Below are 19,742 nucleotides of genomic sequence, written 5' to 3' on the forward strand. Positions count from 1 at the left end.
TATAGTAAGTTAATATAAGAATGGTATAATACTTTTTACGATATTGTATTTTATTGGATTATATTATACTTATCTAATACCATTATTAATATTATATAGTATAATAAATACCATAAAAATATTATACAGCATAATAAATACCATAATAATATTTTATAGTATAATAAATACCATATTAATATTATACAATAGTTTAATAAATATTATAGTAAACTAAACAATAAAAATAAATAAATAATAAAATAATAAAAAATAATGATAACAGTTATCAAAATATTAAAAGTTACTATAAAAAAATAATTATTTATAATATCCAAATAAAACAAAATAATAATAAATAATTATAACAAAAATATTAATACCTAATAGCAATATAATAATAATAATTTTGCTAATAATAATTTTAATTTTCCAACTATAATATAGAAAAAAAAATACTAAATTACTCTCAGTGTTCAATTACATTTGCCGATAATTAAATTCAAATTAACCAGAGGAATATATGCGATAAAGTGCATTGAATTATTCAATATATACAATATAGAATTTACAGTAATATTAGACTTTCGTTCAGTATAGAATTAGTCGTTCAATCTCTTTCCCCCTCTCTCTCTCTCTCTCTCTCTCATTTTGAATGAGAAACTAATTTAATTTTCTTTTTGAATTTTTTATTGAGAATATTTTACGAGAATAAAAAAGACCTATTAAATTGTTAATTTATTAATTTCGATAATGGATTTTAGATCGATAAATATTTTATTTTTATAGATACTATTTTTAATTATATCTTGTAATTAGAAAAACAAGAAGCAAATATTTAATATTTAATAATATTTTGCTATTATTTTAAAAGATGAAAAAAGAAAAAAATATTTATGTATGAAATAAAAGAAAAATTATTATCTACTGAATGAAAATTAATTACTGACATAAATAAATTACTGACTGAAAATTAATTACTGAATAAAAATGAATTAAATTTTCAAATTATAGTTATTATATTTTTAAACTTTAATGTATATACAAAAACTTTAACAAATTTTGATACTAATTTCAAATTTGACATCAGATTTTCAAAATTGAAAATAATTAAACTTTCTTGTACGAAGAAAATTGAATTTCGCAAAAATTGGTATTTGATACCTGAATTAAAAATAATCTTCATTACGAAAATTTTAATTATTCTGATATTCTGAAGAATAGAGAAGGTAAAAAAATTATTATACATTCAACTTTCTGAACAAATAATATAAATAATGTTTTTTTTAGAGAATTTCCACTACTTTTAATTCGCTAATTTTCAAAAAAAATTTCGAAAAAATCAATTATTTAACAAAATTTTATGCAATTTATTTTTCACAATAATTCAATTACTTTAACTAATAATAAAATTTTTCATGAAAATTCAATTTTTTAAAAAAATTTTTGATTAAATTCCAAGCATGAATTTAATTATTTTCATAAATAATAAAACTCATCGAATAATTTCAATTATTTTTATTACTATTTTAAATTAATAATCGAAAAATTCAGTTATTTTCACAAATAAAGTTTTCCACAAGAATTCAATTATTTAAACTAATAAAATTTTCATAATATTTATTATATTTCGAAAAAATTAATTATTTAAAACAATGTTCATAAAATTTTGATGAAGAATTCAATTACTTTCAAAAATAATAAAATTTTTCACGGAAATTAAATTCTTTTTAAACATTTCAATGAACTTTTCCGCAATAATTCAATTATTTTAAAAAATAATAAAATTCTTCTCTGTAGTTCAATTATTTTTGAGAATTGTAATAAAATTCCTAGCAACTATTCAATTATTTTCATAAATAATAAAATTCATCGCAGGATTTAAATTATTTTTAATACAATTTTACAGGAATTGCTCAAAAAATGTAATTATTAATTAAAAACTTAATTTCAATTCCTCGAAAAAATCAATTATTTAAAAAATGTTTTTTTAATATTTTTTGGAAGGATTGAATAATTATTTTCAAAAATTTATTAAAATTGTTCGAAAGAAATTAATTGCTTTAAATACAATTTTAATTAAATTTTTTTGAAATAATTCAATTATTTCTTTAAATTTTAATTAAATTTTTTCTAAGAATTCAATTATTTATATAAATAATTTTTCAAAAGAATTTAATTATTAAAGATAAATAAGAAAATTACTCCCGAAAATTCAATTACTTTGAGGTATTTTAATAAAATTTTTACAAAATTCAATTATTTTCATAAATAACAATATTCATCACAATAATTCAATTATTTTTAAAAGTAATAAATTTCTTCTTGAAAATTACATTATTTTAAAAAATTCTAATAAATCGTTCGCAAGAATTCAATTATTTTCATAAATAATAAAATGCATTTTAGGAATTCAATTATTTTCAAAAAAATTTAATAAAATTTCCTACAGACATTCAATTATTGACAAATTTTTTAATAGAATTTTTTGTAAAATTTAATTATCTTTAAGAACTTTTCGCAATTCAATGATTTTTAATATCTACTATTTTCATAAAATTTTCAAACAGAATTCAATTATTTAAAAACTGATTTGTAAAAATTTTCGTAAAAATTCAATTCTTTTCTTGAATAATAAAATTTTTTATCAATTCAATTATTTAAATTAGAATTTGCATAAAATTATTCGAAAGAAATGAATTATTTAAAATTTTTTATAAAATTCTTCGCTAAAATAAATTATTTTTTATATATATTTTAAATTCTTTCATGAATAATAAAATTCGTAGCAGGAATTCAATTTATTAGCAGGATAAGAAAAAAGTCAATATTTTATATGAAAGTTAGGAAAATAAAAAATATGGAATGGAATTTTTGTTAATTTTGTGAAGTGAATAAAACGAGTTTTTTTTGGGTTTTTCCTTGGGCATTAAAAAAAATGACAATAACCCACAAAAATTAATTTTCAAATCAAATGAATGCAGAGAATTTGCTAACGAAAAGGAAACTTACGATTATTATAAAGTATATTACTAAATTAAAATATTTAGTACTTAACTACTAAATAAATTATATAATTAAATAATAAAATAAAATTGTAAACTAACCGACAAATTTTTTTGTTAACCGGAAGTGAATTCTATTAATAATTTTTCAATGACTATAATAAATTATCATTTTTTTGAGTCCGAAAAATTAGTGGATATACTAATTTTAGAAACTAATTTTTCTAAATGAATTAAGCGCCATTAAATTAATCAAAAGTGACAAATTCACATTTAAAGACTACAATATTCCACTTCCTTACGTACCACTCACACACATATATTTTTTTTTATTAAAATCATAAATTATCAAGAATGAGAAAAAGTTTCGAAACATAAATTTTTTAAATTCCCTCAAAGAGCATTTTCTGAAGGATAAATTTTTTTTTCCCCAACTATTTTTTAACTTTGAACATGACTTTATTCGATGATGTGTTGCCCTCGTTTTTGAAATAAAAAAAAAAAAAAATTTTAAACTTTAATTTTTTTTCAACCTTTTTCTCGCATATAACAGTATTTTAACTTCACATGATGATGTCTATATATATATATTATAAATACACACACAGAATATACCGCGGCGGTGAAATTTTGTTCTTACGCGGCTTCAATATTTAATTGCAGTTATATAGAAGGTACTTTCAAATTGTTAAATATTTAAAACGATTTAGACGACAACTCGTTTTACCTTAACCTATATATAAACTTCATTTTTCCCTGGGAGTTGGGGAGGGATTATGAAAATTTCAAATTTTTTCTTTAAAAATTATAATTATTTTCCCTCTAATTTATTTTTATTTGGAAAACAATTTTTATTTGAAAGAGAAAAATATTTACTTGCTATTGATAAAAATTATTAGATGCCAAAAAAAATTATTTGCTACAAACAAATATTTATTTAATGCAAATAAAAATTATTTTTCACCTGAACAAAAATTATTTGACAGAAACAAAAAATATTTGATGTAAGAAAAAATTATTTGATGAAAATAAAAATTATTTGATGAAAACAAAAAATTATTTCATTAAAGAAAAAATTATCTCATAAAAACAAAAAAATATTCGATGAAAACCAAAATTACTCTCTACAAAAATACATATATATTTATTTAAAATGCAAAAAAAAAAAAAATTTCGCCACATAAATATTTATTAAATAATAGTCAACTAATCTGCGGTGAATAAATTTCTTTTTCACTGCCTGAGGAGAAATTAATTTGAAAAAAGGGCGTTTTGGCAATATTTCTTAAATGACAAAATCGGCCCATGGGAATTAGGACTTAACGATAAAAGTATATGTATATGAGTATCGCGTAACACATGGGGGTTTTGAAGCTTTTTAAAAGCCTCTAAAAGCCTTTTAACGTACCCCATTTTTCTCTTTTATCGAAACTTTGTTAAGTACATGCCCGACAAAAGATTTCCCTTCAATGTTAACCACTATAACTTATATATTAAACTCATTAAAAAATACACATCTAATCTTCTGACAATTTCTCAAATTTTTTTAACTCTTTCAACAATTTAGGAAAAAATATTCCAGAATTTAATATAAATTTTTTTTTTTTTTGACTCCTTTAATAATTTAGAGGAAAATATTTTTCAACACATTCAAGAATTTAAAGAAAAAATTTTTTTCCACTCATTTAGGAATTTAGAGAAAAATATTTTTTACCTCATTCAAGAATTCAAATTTTTTTTTTATTTAAATATTGAATTAAATTAAATTCATTTGACAATTTAAAAAAAAAAATATTTTTTTTTGCATCAAATAATTAGTTGATGAAAATAAAATTTTATCGAATACTTTTTATCTATTTCGAGAAAATATTTTTTTGCATCGAATAAATATTATTTGTAGCAAGTAATTATTTGATAAAAACAAAATTTTAATTAAATTTTTATCTATTTGGAATAAATATTTGTCAGCATCAAATAAATATTTTTTTTTATAATTTTCATTTTCATCGAATAATTTTTAATTTCATTGAATAATTTTTATATGCATTAAATAATTTTTTTTAAGTTAATTACAATTTTTTTTTATTCTTAAAATACAAAAATTATTGGCAGAATAAAATTTTTTTTTTAAATCATTTTTATTCTTATTAAATTCTAATTTTACTTGCAATAAATAATTTTTGTTTCGAGTTAATTAAAATCTTTTTATTGTTGAAATACAAAAATTATTGGTAGTAAATAATTTTTATTCTCATCAAATAATTTTACAAAATAATTTTTGATTTGAGTCAATTGACATCATTTTATTCGTTAAAATACAAAAATTATTGTTTCGAATAAAATTTAATTTTCCTTAAATAAAAATTATTTTGTTGGGAAATTAATATTTACATCGTGTAACAGCCGATTCATAACAATTATTTGAATAATAATCGTTAATAATAATAAAAAATTTCATTTAATATATGTACCGAAAAATATTTCGATAAAATAATTTTCAATCGTCAAAATGCCTGATATACGAGACTATATTAGAAAAAATAAAAATAAGTTCCTTCATTTTTATACATAGTCGTTTATACAATTCTGCAACTTGATAAAATATTACACAATATATTGCAAAAAATATTTAAAAAATTTTAAAAACTCACATGTACTCAGCGATGGAATTCTGACATATTTCTACATACCTGAAACAAAAACAATTTCAAATAAATACCAACTATTTTTTAATTTCAAAAATCTCTATATAAATATAAAAGTGGAAAAAAATTTCAGTTTTAAAACATTGTCATTATAAAGCCAAGGGAAAAAAATTTCCTCATTTACAAAAAAAAGAGAAAGAGAGAGAGAAAAGAAAAAAATATTTATTTATATACATTTTTATTCGGAAATATATTTCTAAGAGTGAATTTTTTTTCCCTCCACTCGTGAGTAAATATTTGGTTCACAATTCGGATTTTTGTTTTGTTGAGCAATTTAGAGAATTTTTCCAATACAACAATACAAAAGTCCATATACGATACGATTTCGCGTAGACTCAATTTTCTCGTATGGAAAAAAAAGTAAAGGAGAGAGAGAAAAAAAAGCGAATCTGAACGGATAATAAATAACCGTAGCGCTTTCAGACGATTCGAAAAACCCGCGTGGTTAGGCCAAGCGCAAACGAAACACCTGCACACCTAGGAAAATCCTCCCACAAACATTAGACGTCTTTTTTTTTCCTCCCCCTCTCACACTTCACCGAGAAATATTTTTCATTAATCTGATTATTTATTACCCTTCGAGTTAGTGCGCCGTTGTCCTTAATTTTTTTTCTCTTTTTCCACACTTTCATTTATTTTTTTTTGTTTTTTTGTTTTTTTTTATAATACTTCCACTCTTACACTGTGCGCAGAAGAGAAATCCGTTGAATTGCATATGAAGAAAAATGGATGTCAGAAATTTAATGGAAAAATGTGCATCCAATACTATATATTATATAATATAAAAACGAAATAGTGTATATAATTTATCATTCATTAGTCACTTTTTTTCAGACACAAAATATTTAAAAATTTATTTATTTTATTATTATTATTTATTATTTATAGAATAATTTATTATGTTATAATATTTATTTTTAATTTGTTATGTAATATAATTTGTATTATAAACAATAATAATTACTTATAACAAGCAGAATTATTATTATTATTATTTATTTATTTATTATTATTATTATTATTATTATTAATATTATTACTATTTTTATTATTATTTTTATTATTATTAATTTTATTCATTTATTTTCAAATACCTTAAAATTGAATTAATAATAAGTAATTTTTACTAAAGAAAATCATTCGCGAAAACGATTAAAATATCACTGAGAATATTTAATTAAATAATAATATTATTTGTAATTAGTAATTAGTAATTAGTAATTAGTAATTAGTAATTAGTAATTACTACTTAATATTTATCAAATATTTGTTTCGAAAGTAAAAGAAAAAGAAAAATTCGCAATTATTATTCAATTTTTCAAAAATAAATAGTTTTGCTTCAGATAAAAATTATCCAATTTCAAAGTTCAAATCGATATTTCAAACTTCGTTATTAAAAACAAAAAAAGAATAATAATTTTGTTGCATTTTATTATTTAAAACGACTAATGAAATTTTGATTGAGTACACAATTTTGTGAATAAATAGGACTTTGCAAAAGAGAATGAGAGAGAGAGAGAGGGAGTTTACAAAATTTCGGAATATTTTAATATTCGTTGTAAGCTTATTAATGAATTTTAATAATTAATCAACTTGTTATGAAGTTCGATTTTCGTTGTGAATGATTAAATAATTTTCAAGTATTTTACACACGTGTAGTTATAATTTATGTATTCCAGTGATGGTAAATTTATATCCACTTTTTTTCAATTTTATACTTATTTTGCAAAATTTTACATATAAGTAGCTTATTACACGCCTCAGTGCAAAACGCTGATAATAATTACTGCGTTTAAATATTTCTTTTTTAATAATAATAATAATTATTATTATTATTATTATATTATAATAATAACAACAATTATTATTATTAGGTATTTATTTCAGCAATAAATGGGACAATGGCGTTTCGTTAAAAATTGTAATAATAATAATTGTAACAATAATTATAATAATAACCAGTAAATTAAAAAAAACTTTCCTTTTGAAATTCAATAAAAATTTATTATTTTTTTTAAAAAATGTACTTTTTTGAAATAGAATTCTTAAAAATGTAATTATATTTCAAAACAATTTTTAAAAGTAGGTAATAAAATTAAATTCTTTTAAATATAAAATTTATTTCAACGAACTCTGTAAATATGAATTAGTAAATTCGACTAATAAATTAGTAGAAATTACAATTTATTAGTAAAATTTACTAATTCAAAAGCAAAAAGGTTAGTCACTAGTTCAAATTAGTAATCATTTTTACTGGTTCAAATTTAGAGAGAATTTGACAAAATTTTTATTTATTTATTTATAATATTTATTATTTTATTTAGTATTTTATAATATTTATAATATTCAAACAATTTTTAATCGTTTCAATTTTTTAAATTATTTTCGGGAATTCAATTTTTACTTTCAAAAAAATTTTAATTACAATTTTTCAAATAATTGCTTTTTTCGAGGAATTGAAATTAAATTTTTAAGAATAATTAAATTTTTATGAGCAATTCCTGAAAAATTGTATTAAAAATAATTGAAATCCTGCGATGAATTTTATTATTTATGAAAATAATTGAATTTTGCAAAGAATTTTATTAAAATGCCTCAAAATAATTGAATTTTCGGGAATAATTTTGTTATCTATCGTCATAAATTCAATTTCAATTCAATTCAATTCTTTTGAAAAATAAAGAATTGAATTTTTGGAAAGAACTTTATTAAAATCTAAAAAAAATAATTGAATTATTTCACAAAAAATTTAATTAAAATTGTATTTAAAATAATTAATTTCTTTTGAAATATTTTATTAAAATATTTGAAAATAATTGAATTCCTGTGAAAAATTCTAATATTTTTGAAAATAATTAAATTCTTCCAAAGAATTAAAAAAAAATATTTTTTTTAAATAATTCATTTTTTCGAGGAATTGAAATTAAATTTTTAAGAATAATTACATTTTTTTGAGCAATTTCTGAAAAATTGTATTAAGAATAATTGAAATCCTGCGATGAATTTTATTATTTATGAAAATAATTGAATAGTTGCTAAGAATTTTATTATTTATAAAAATAATTGAATTATTGCGAAAATTTTATTGAAATATTTAAAAAGAATTGAATTTCTGTGTAAAACTTTGTTATTTTTGAAAATAATTGAATTCTTCATAAGAATTTTATAAGCATTTTTTTATTTGTAAAAATAATTGAATTTTTCGATTAATTAATTTAAAATAGTAGTAAAAATAATTGAAATTCTTCGATGATTTTATTATTAATAAAAATAATTGAATTCTTGCTTCGAATTTTATCAAAAACTTTTTTAAATAATTAAATTTCCACGAAAAATGTTATTTATTAGTAAAAGAAATTAAATTATTGCGAAGAATTGTATAAAAATTTTGTTAAATAATTGATTTTTAAGAAATTATTTTGAAAATTCTATTCTAAATTAATTGAAGTCCTGTGAAAATTTTATTATTTATAAAAATAATGTAATTTTGGATGAATTTTATCAATTTTTTAAAATAATTAAATTACATCTTTTGAGCAATTTCTGTAAAATTGTATTAAAAATAATTTGCAATCCTGCGATGAATTTTATTATTTGTGAAAATAATTAAATACCTAGAAAGAATTTTATTAAAATTTTCATAAATAATTGATTTCCTGAGAAGATTTTTATTATTTATGAAAATAATTGGATTATTGCAAAAAATTTTATTAAAATATTTAAAAAGAATTGAATATCTGTGCGAAAAACTTTGTTATTTTTGAAAATAATTGAATTCTTTACAAGATAATTTATAAAAACATTGTTTTAAATAATTAATTTTTTCGAAATATTCCAAATATTTATGAAATATGAAAAATTTATTTTAAATAATTGAATTCTTGTCGAAAACTCTATTTGTGAAAATAATTGAATTTTTCGATTAATTAATTTAAAATAGTATTCAAAATAATTTAAATTCTTCGATGAGTTTTATTATTTATGGAAAAATTTGAATTTTTGCTTAGAATTCTATCAAAAAATTTTTTTAAAAAAAATTGAATTTCAATGCGAAATGTTATTATTAGTGAAAGTACCTAATTGATTTATTGTGAAATTTATAAATGAATAATTTTATACAATTGTATGAAAATGTTGATGAATAATTGATGTTTTCGAAATCTTTTTCAAACTGTTATTATAAATTGATTGAATTCCTTGAAATTTTATTATTTATGAAAATAATTTAATTTTAGATGAATTTTATCAATTTTTTTTTTTTTAAATATGTGAATTCTTTTGCGAAATTTGATGAAAATGATAGATATTGAAAATAATTGAATTTCGAATATTTTTTGAAAATAATTGAATCGCTTTAAACTTTAAAGAATTTGATTATAATTTTTGAGAATAGTTTTTTGATTTCGAGTATTATCGAATTTAAAGTAGTGGAAATTAAAAAAAACAAAACAAAAATAGTAATAAAATAAAATAGTAATAGATAAAAATAGTAGCTTTTAGTGGCTTTTAGTGGCTTTTAGTGGCTGACTGAAAGAAGTATGATAACGGTTGCTACTTTAAACATTGCAATAATAACCATTCTGTTGGTAAGGGAAAAATTACTTTACTGACCTAACGTTCAGTATAGTAATTTTTCCCTTACCAACAGAATGGTTATTATTGCATATTGTAACCGTTGCTATGGAATCGTTTGCTGCAATAACCGTTGCCATAGTAACCGTCGCTAGGGTAACAGTTGTCAGCAATACAGTTAGTATAGCAATCATTACCAGACAACAAAATCTGACGATTTACTATAGCGAAGTTTGTTTAAAAATTCCTGTTGTCTGGCAACGGTTACTATACTAACAGTGTAAGCATCTGCATTTGGAGAAAAAATATTCCCCCAACTGTTTTAATTAGAAAAAGAAATTTATAGGCCTCGATGGTAAAATTTCACCCTAAGGAGTATTTTATTTTTTACACTCTGCGAATAATTTTCCATTGAATGAACTAACTCTCACTCTCTACATGAGGAAAATTAGAGATCACCCCCCAACACAAACGCACTCTTTAATGGTATGAAACGATTTGCAATGCATTACACGATCGTACACATTGAGTAAATTACTTGCTTTCATATATATATATTAGTGAGAGCACAGGTACTCGTTAGGAACTCGATTACTGTTACCTCGTAAATCTTGCGGTAATAATCGTCGTCTCGCGGACCCTTAATTTTCTTGAATTCCATTTCCTGTGAGTAGTTGCGTCGCTCTCTCTATATATAGGTATTTTCCTCTCTCGCTCACTCTATGTCATTTCGTTGTCCTTTCATTTCTACACGCGTATATGTATTTAAGCGGCCGCTCGTAAACGCCGTTGGGTTGACATCCGGCATTATCGTACCGTGATTTACGCATTCTGCCACTGTATTTCACCGTTCGCATCTCCTTTTGGAAAATTTATTACTGGTTGTGAGGAGGGTGTATCGTCCCCTCTCTCTCTCTCGCTTTTTCTCTCTTACTTTTCTACGGTTGGCAATGTCGTTTATCCAAAAACCGTATTCACCCGAATATCACGTCCGCGGAAAGAAAAATGTGCTACTGACTGCTATTATGATTTTCGCATTTGTTTTACCTTTCTAACTTTTAATTTTTTTTTTCTCTTTCCATTTTGCTTTTCTTTCTTCTTTGTGTATAATTAGATCTAGACTTTTAATCGTAACAATAATATAATCGCGTTAAAGCAGCAATTTTTCTATTTTGGATAAATGAAATTTTAGAATTTGGAAAAATAGTTTTTGTAGCGCATTATAGATGAGTGCGAAGTCTGTTATTATAAGGAAAAGTACTTTCTAAAATTCGGTTAACCAAGATATTATCCTATAACCCTTTGCGAGCGCTAAGATGCGAGTATCCCCTGTCCTATCGGATACCTAAACACCCGAACCTTAGACGATGAGATTGTTTCAAGTGTCTGTAGTTGGTAGTACCTTCGATCGCACTAAACGCACACCTTTGTGCTTCTATTTCCTTTGTTAGTCAAGTGTTACATATATAGGCATATATATATAATGTATGCCCTGGATATATAGATACAAAACCTTGCGTGTATGTGTATCAACGAGATCGCATGCCTTCGTTACGATCAAACTCCTATATAACTGAAAGCCGTTCAATATCCTGACAAACCTTGTCAGGACATTCGTCCTCTTCTTTCTCTTAAGCTAAATAAAAGTGTCCTGAATTTTAAATACCTCAAAATTCACAGACCTACATATCAGGATTGCCACAAAAATTTTATTTTGTTTTTCCCTAAATAGCTTTTCCTGATTGTCTTTTCTTTTTTTGATTGTCTTTTCCTGATTTCAAGACAAAATTTTCACCCTATTCCTGACTCTAAAAAATATATTCTCATTCACTCCAAAAATCAGTGCTGCCAAATGATAAAAACGATAAATCTTCAAACTTTTCTTATCTACCTTCAGAAGTCTTTAAACTAATCAAAAAAAATCTCTTCAAATTTTGGTTACAATTCTTTCTAAAATAGCATAAATGAAATTAAATTTCACACACAATTTTAAAGAATAAATAAATTAATATTGTTGTGTTTGAATCTGTTCGCAGTTTCAAGTTAGTTCTTGTTAGTTAGTTCTGTTAGTTAGTTCTTGTTCTGTTAGTTTTTGTTTGCTTCTCAACTTTTTTAATAAATTTTCTTTTTCAATATTTTGATGTTTAAAAATTAATGCACTGAAAATTACTAAATTCTTGCAAACTTTTTAACGAAAAATTTGAAAATAAATAGTCATTTGATTTTTATAAATTTTTTTTTTAATAATTGAATTCTTTTAAAAAAATTTAATAAAAATTTTATTGAAAATAAATAAATAATATTGAATTCTCGCAAAAAATATTATTATTTATAAAAGTAATCAAATTCTTGCAAAGAATGTTATTAAAATTATTGAAAATTATTGAATTCTTAACAAGAATTTTATTAAAAATTTTTTAAAATAATTCAATCTTTTCGGGAAATTTTACAAAAATTCTTTTTTGAAAATAATTATCCAAAAATTTGAAAATAATTAAAAGTCATTTGAAGAATATTATCAAAATTTGTCTCAAATATTTGAATTCTTTCGAGTAAATTTAATTAAAATTGTATTGAAAATAATATTGAATTCTCGCAAAAAATATTATTATTTATAAAAAGAATCAAATTCTTCCAAAGAATTTTATTAAAATTATTAAAAATAATTTAATTCTTAACAAGAATTTTATTAAAATTTTTTTAAAAATAATTGTTACTTTTCGTGAAATTTTATTAAAATTGTTTATGAAAATAATTGAATTCCTGCGATGATTTTTATTGTTTATAAAAATAATTGAATTCTTCCAAAGAATGTTTTATTAAAATTTTTAAAAATAACTTAATTCTTATCATTAAAAATTTTTTTAAATAATTGAATTCATGCGAAAAATTGTTATTAACATTTTTGAAAATAATAAACAAGAATAGTTAATTTATGTAGTTAATAGATGGATTTTTTAAAATTTTCAATCTGAAATTATTCAAAAATTAATGTTTATATTTGAAAATATAAAATTTTTTAATTTGAAAAATATTGAATGGAACAGTAACATCTACGACAATAATTAATAATTATTTTATTTATTATTATAATCATAAGAATCTGAAGGACAAAAATTGTAATTTATCTTTAAAAAATGGTTTATTAATTATTTAAATGTGTTTATAAATATTTTCATTATTACTTGATGCAACTATTTACACAGCCTTCGCAAAATTTTCAAAAAATCTTCAAGTTTTTACAATATTTCTTCAAATCAAAATTTGTTTGAATCAAATAAATCATTTTCTCAATGTCGTCACTGTCACTTCTTCAAAATTATTTTAAATTTCAATTTAATTATTAGTTTTCTCGAATTTTACCTAAAATTCTTCTTTAAATCAATTTTTTTTTAAATAATTTTTGTCAATGTTTATTTGAGAATTTTCAAATTCATTTCTTCATCATTCAATTTTTTAAATATTTCAATTATTCGAAAAATCATTCAGTTAAATATATAATAGAAAATAAATACTTGAAATAATTATTCAAAAAATGTCAATTTCAAAAAAATAGTTGCAGAAAATTTTTTTATTTTATATTTATTAGAAAATAAAATGCGCCACTAGCGCCACGAACACGTGTTACAGATCGCTCCGTGTTTTTAATAAAAATTTATGGATAATGTGAGACGTTTTAATATTTTTGATTGATTTTTGTTGTTGGTCTACTTGCCCATTGTTTGTACAATAATTTTTGTGTATATCCGGACAATCTGAATAACGTGAGGGATGAATTTGATTTTCTAACCTCAAAGTGTCCACGTGCATTATGTTACTTTGAGATTATGTCCGAACAACAGGATTCTTTATCTATCGTGAAGACATGTGTACGTTGTAATAATAACCTAGTCCGTGGCGTGGTTTCTTGTTCGGGTTGTGCTCTCCCATATCACCCCTCATGTGCTCGATTATCGTCGAAAACCTCTTCTGGAAGTTTTAACAAGTGTTGTGGTTCGCGCCCTAGTTCACCTACTATCATGTCTACAGACGACTTTCAAAAGATGCTGACTGATGCTATAGCTGGTCTTCATGTTAAGCTGTCAGAAGAAAATTCCGTGGTTTTAAATACTGTTAAGAGTATTGATAAAAAACTTGACAGTCTTGTGGAAAGGGTTTCTTCAAATGAAAAAACTATCAAGGTCATGTCAAGCCGATTAGATAAAGTAGAAGGTACGTTGAAAAAAAAATTCGATTTTCTACTCGATTCTACCACCATACAAAACAAAACTTTAATTTTCGATGAAATTGAGAAAAGAATTAATAAGCGCAATAATTTAATTATTTTTGGACTCCCGGAACATGACTCCCATAATGCCGAGGTTGTCAAACCTGGTGAGACCATAGATATGTCATCTACAATGAATTTATTGTCGACATTAATTGTTCCAAATAAACTGCCTAAAATTAAAATCACTCGTATCGGAAATCCTACTCAAGATCCTTTTAAATTTCGACCTTTAAAAGTTCACTGTGAAAATCCGCAGGTGGCGACAGTTCTTTTACACAACCTCTCCATGGGTTTGAAAAACAAAGATTTGTTGAAGACTCTAAACATTCGGAACTTGTGGGTAACAATGGACAAAACCAAAGAACAGTTGGAACAATTAAAATTGCTGAAACTGGAGTTGCGGACCCGTCAGGAAGCAGGAGAGGGGAACCTCAGGATTGTCTACAGGAACAATATACCATATATAATACAGATAAGAAAGTCGGCAAAGTAGGATCTTCTTATCAACATATTTCGCATACGCATGATTCTCAAACTCATCCAACTCGGCCGTCAGATGGTGTTCTACATTCTTCTTCCTTCGAAATTTATTATCAAAATGTAAGAGGCCTGCGCACTAAACTACTAACACTAAGAAAGTCAATTCCTGTAAACTCAGCTGTTGTTTTTGTTTTCACCGAAACATGGCTTCATTCAAGTATAAATAGCAATGAACTTGGTTTTAAAAATTTTACTATCTATCGATGTGACAGATCATCTCTAACTAGTTCTTCCCTTCGTGGCGGAGGAGTGCTTATTGCCGTGAACAATGATTTTCCGAGTGTTTTGATACCTACTCGTTGCAGTACAATTGAAATGGTTTTTATACGAGTTAAAGTATTTGGAGTGTGGCATATTTTTGGAGCAGTTTATATCCCACCCAACTCGAATGTTAATGTTTACAATGATTTTTTTCGAAACTTTAAATGTTATTAGCGACAAAATGCCAAATGTGAATATTCATTTGTTGGGGGATTTCAATATGCCATTTATTGAATGGGAAAATTGTGACACCTCTCTTCCTTCCTTTGGTTCTTATCTTTTGCCTAAATTGAAATACGGTTTCACTGGTGTTCTGAATAAAATTTACTTACTTGTTTTGGAAAATTTAAACGTTTATAATTTACGTCAGTTGAATACTTTTCACAATAAGTGTGGTTCACTTTTGGATTTGATACTGTCAAACAGTGAGTATAGCAATGTACATTTATCAGATGATTTGTTACTTTCAGCAGATGATTACCATCCACCTTTGATTTATGTAATAAATTCTCCTGTATCTTTATATGAGTTGTGTGACCGCTCTATTAAATTCAATTTTAAAAAAGCGGATTATGTTTCTATTGATAAATATCTATCTGATATTAATTGGGATGAGGAATTTAAAAGTGAAATAAGTGCTTTAAACTCTGCTGTAAATTCATTAGATTTAAATAATAATAATAATTTTTCTGTTCCTATTGATAAAATGATTTCTATACTTTGCTCTCATATTGAACGTGCTTTTACATATTTCATCCCAAAAATACGCCAATTTACATCAACTTATCCTGTATGGTTTTCAAACGATTTAAAAAATTTGGTTATTCAAAAGAAAATGGCACATGCTACTTTTAAACGTACAAATGATTTAGCTGATTATGAGTACTTTTCTGTCCTTCGAGCAAGATGTAAAATGCTTTCTGAACAATGTTATCATCAACATATTATTGACACCGAGACTAATTTAATTCGTAACCCAAAAGCATTTTGGAGTTTTATAAACAACAATAAAAACAATAAAAATAATTCTGCATTCCCTAATGAGATGTATTTTAACCAACAAACTGCTAACGACAATTTTAATATTTCTAATTTGTTTGCAGAGTATTTTAAGTCTGTTTATAACACTTCTGATGACATGAATGATTTTTCTTTCGATTGCAATTGTGAGGTTGATTTAAATCTTAATTTAATAACTAAGAGAGAAATCGAGGCAAAGATTCGAACTCTGAATAATGCGAAGGGAGCTGGTTGCGATGGCATTCCAAATTCTTTTCTGAGATCGTGCTGTTCCTCAATTATTAAACCTCTTCTTATTATATTTAATTCTTCTCTTATATCAGGTTATTTTCCTGAGTGTTGGAAACTGGGTATTATTTCACCCATTTATAAGGGTGGTGATAGATCTAATATTAAAAACTACCGACCGATAACAATTCTTAGTGCAATACCTAAGCTCTTTGAAAGTTTGATATATGATCAAATTTACTCGGCATTTAAAAATGTTTTGATTGAGGAGCAGCACGGTTTCAGAAGGAAACGCTCCACATCAACGAATTTATGCGTTTTTACTCAGTACTTGTCAACCTCATTGGATAGAGGACTACAAGTGGATACAATTTATACCGATTTTTCAAAAGCATTCGACAAAGTCGATCACAGTATATTAATGTATAAACTTAGGGCTTATGGTGTCTCGAATCCCACTTTGAGGTGGCTTTCTTCTTATCTTCATAAAAGAAGGCAGATTTGTCGAGTTAATGGTACCTTTTCTAACGAATTTTTTTCTTCGTCTGGTGTACCACAGGGTTCCCATCTTGGTCCCCTTCTTTTTATAATTTATATTAACGATATAAGAAATTGTGTTCAGAATAGTAAATTTTTAAGTTACGCTGACGACTTTAAATTATTTAAAGTCATAGTTTCAATTTTTTGTGCCCTTGAACTACAGGAGGATCTTGATAGGGTTTCCCAGTGGTCCACCAAAAATCGTCTGCCTTTAAATATTACCAAGTGCACCATAATGTCATTTCATAGGAAATTAAAAATTGTCAAATTTTATTATAATATATCTGGTACAGTACTTGAACGGGTGAGTCAGCAGCGAGATTTGGGATTAATTATGGACCCTGCTCTAAATTATAACTTTCACATTGATCAGGTTATTAAAAAAACATCAAAAGCACTTGGCCAAATAATAAGATTTGGTACAGTTTTTCATAACCTTCGAGTCCTTAAAATATTATTCTTTTCTCTTGTTAGACCCCATATTGAATGCTTATCAACCATTTATTATCCTCAATATCTTTATCAGCAAGAAAATTTAGAAAAAATACAACATAAATTCTTAAGATTTGTCGCAAAACAGTTGAATATACCATTTGATTTTTTTAAACATGATTATACTGAATTGTACTTAATTACTAAAATCCCAACTGTCCATAGTAGATTTATAAAATTGGACCTTCAATTTCTTTATAATATTATCAATAGTCAAATTGATTGTCCAGAGTTGTTGTCTCAGATCTCGTTTATGACTCCTCATCTTTGGTTAAGAAACCGTCAATCAAATAGACTGACATTCAAGGTCCAATATTCACGCACAAATCTTGGAGGTAATTCGCCTCTCTTACGAATTTGTCGTGAGGCAAATAGTGCTCACGTCATGAAAGATGTCGACTTTTTCGCGAGTTCAAAATTAATGTTTCTGCGTGGTTTGGCCACTTATTTGAAAACCGTTGATTAGAATGCGAGCGATAACACTTAGTTAGATAATTCATGCAATTTAGATTTAAGTTAGTTTTAATAAAAGGGCGTTCTCTTTTGTAAGCCCGTAAAAATTGTTAAATAAATAAATAAATAAATAAATAAAAATTCTACGAGAATTCAATGATTTGAATACCAAAATTATTAATTTATTGAACAATTGAATGTTTCTTAGAATTGAATTATTATCAACAATTTTATCAACAAATTTTTAAATAATTGAATTCCTTCGACGAATTTTAATAGAATTTTTAAGAATAATTAAATTCTTTTGAGGTTAATTTAATTGAAATTGAATCCTTGAAAAGAAATTTAATAATTGTAAAAAAAATTGAATTATTGAGAAGAATTTGATAAAAATTTTTTAAATAATTGATTTTTTTGAAAAAATGTATGCTAATTTTATTTTAAATAATTGAATTCCGATGATATTTTTTATTTTAGAGAAAATAATTGAATGTTTGTGTAGAAGTTTATCATGTTTTATAAATAATTGAAATTTTGCAATTAATTTTACTAAAATATTTGAAAATAATTGAATGTCTGCAAAGAATTTTGCTATTTTTAAAAATAATTGAAATCTTGACGAAAATTTAAAAAAAAAATTTTGAAAATAATTGAATTTCAGACGAAAAATTTTATTACTTTTGAAAATAATTGAATTCTTGCGATGAATGTTGTTATTTATGAAAATAATTCAATTTTGCAAAAAATTTTATTAAAATTTGCTTTTTATTTTTTTCATTTGCTTCTCTATTTTTTTTTTTTGGTTTCTTTGTTAACTATTTATCTCATTTATTTCAAAATTACTCAAATTTCATTTTTTCTACAAAATATTTATTAGAATTAATTGAAAAAACTTGTATAGAATTATTCTAGTAAAATTCTACAGAACGTTCACTAAAATATGTTTAGAATAATTCTATAGCATCATTTTAGTAGAATTCTAAAAAACTAATTAATTTTGTTAATATAGAAAAATAATTTATTTAATAAGTACAAATTAAAAGTGAAAAAAATCTCCTTTATTTAAACTTTTCGAAACTTTAAGAAAAATATGTCGTTTCATTTTTTTATATTTTAATTTAATAAATTTTGTTTTTAATTATAAAATAATCAATTTTAACAATTAATTGAAAATTTTCATTATTATATTTTTCCATATAATTGTAAATTAATATTGTGTTTATATAAATAAATAAATAAAATGTTTAAAATAAATTCAAATAATAAGTTAACACGAAAAATTTCTCAAGGAATATTTAGAATTCTATAGGTGTATATAAAGTGTATAGAAGATATAATACGAAATTTTCATGAAATTTCTATTTTATGAAATATTTACATGAAAATTTTAAGGGCAATTTCCGAGAAATCTTTCTACTTTTTTTCCCCTGTGCCAAAATATGTCATGTTCGCGGGTTACAAATTTTTCCACGCTTAATCCGACAGTTCACTTTCAGTATTATTTTCTCACTGTTTCATAAGGAAAGCAAAAAAAAAAAAAAAACGAAAAAAAAAGTAGAACGATCTGATAAAAAACGTTTTTGCTATTCGTGAAAATATATTTTTGTAAAAAAATCACTAATTTTACTTGGTTCCTTTAATAATCCCGGGTTGTAAATTCTCTCTGAAATTCTACCT

General features: G+C 23.5%; 2 protein-coding genes across 3 annotated transcripts in view; one reads left to right on the forward strand and one right to left on the reverse strand.

Annotated features, from left to right (window-relative positions):
• LOC122507190 overlaps positions 1-19,742 on the reverse strand; it is a 456,874-nt gene that overhangs the window by 185,019 nt on the left and 252,113 nt on the right. The window lies entirely within an intron of this gene.
• On the forward strand, positions 13,876-18,142 carry LOC122507201. The gene is made up of 2 exons (XM_043619805.1): positions 13,876-14,473; positions 14,788-18,142. Exons 1-2 carry the CDS (start codon positions 14,089-14,091, stop codon positions 15,504-15,506), a joined length of 1,104 nt encoding a protein of 367 aa, XP_043475740.1. The 5' UTR covers positions 13,876-14,088; the 3' UTR covers positions 15,507-18,142.

The sequence above is a fragment of the Leptopilina heterotoma genome, unplaced genomic scaffold (assembly GCF_015476425.1).
Source record: "Leptopilina heterotoma isolate Lh14 unplaced genomic scaffold, ASM1547642v1 Lhet_45, whole genome shotgun sequence".
In the NCBI taxonomy this organism is placed as follows: Eukaryota; Metazoa; Arthropoda; class Insecta; order Hymenoptera; family Figitidae; genus Leptopilina; species Leptopilina heterotoma.

Excerpts from the sequence above, each read along its gene's own strand:
- LOC122507201 (XM_043619805.1), top strand. The coding sequence starts at position 14,089 with ATGTCCGAACAACAGGATTCTTTATCTATCGTGAAGACATGTGTACGT. Across the intron at positions 14,474-14,787 it reads CCGATTAGATAAAGTAGAAG|GTGGCGACAGTTCTTTTACA; the intron begins GTACGTTGAAAA and ends GAAAATCCGCAG.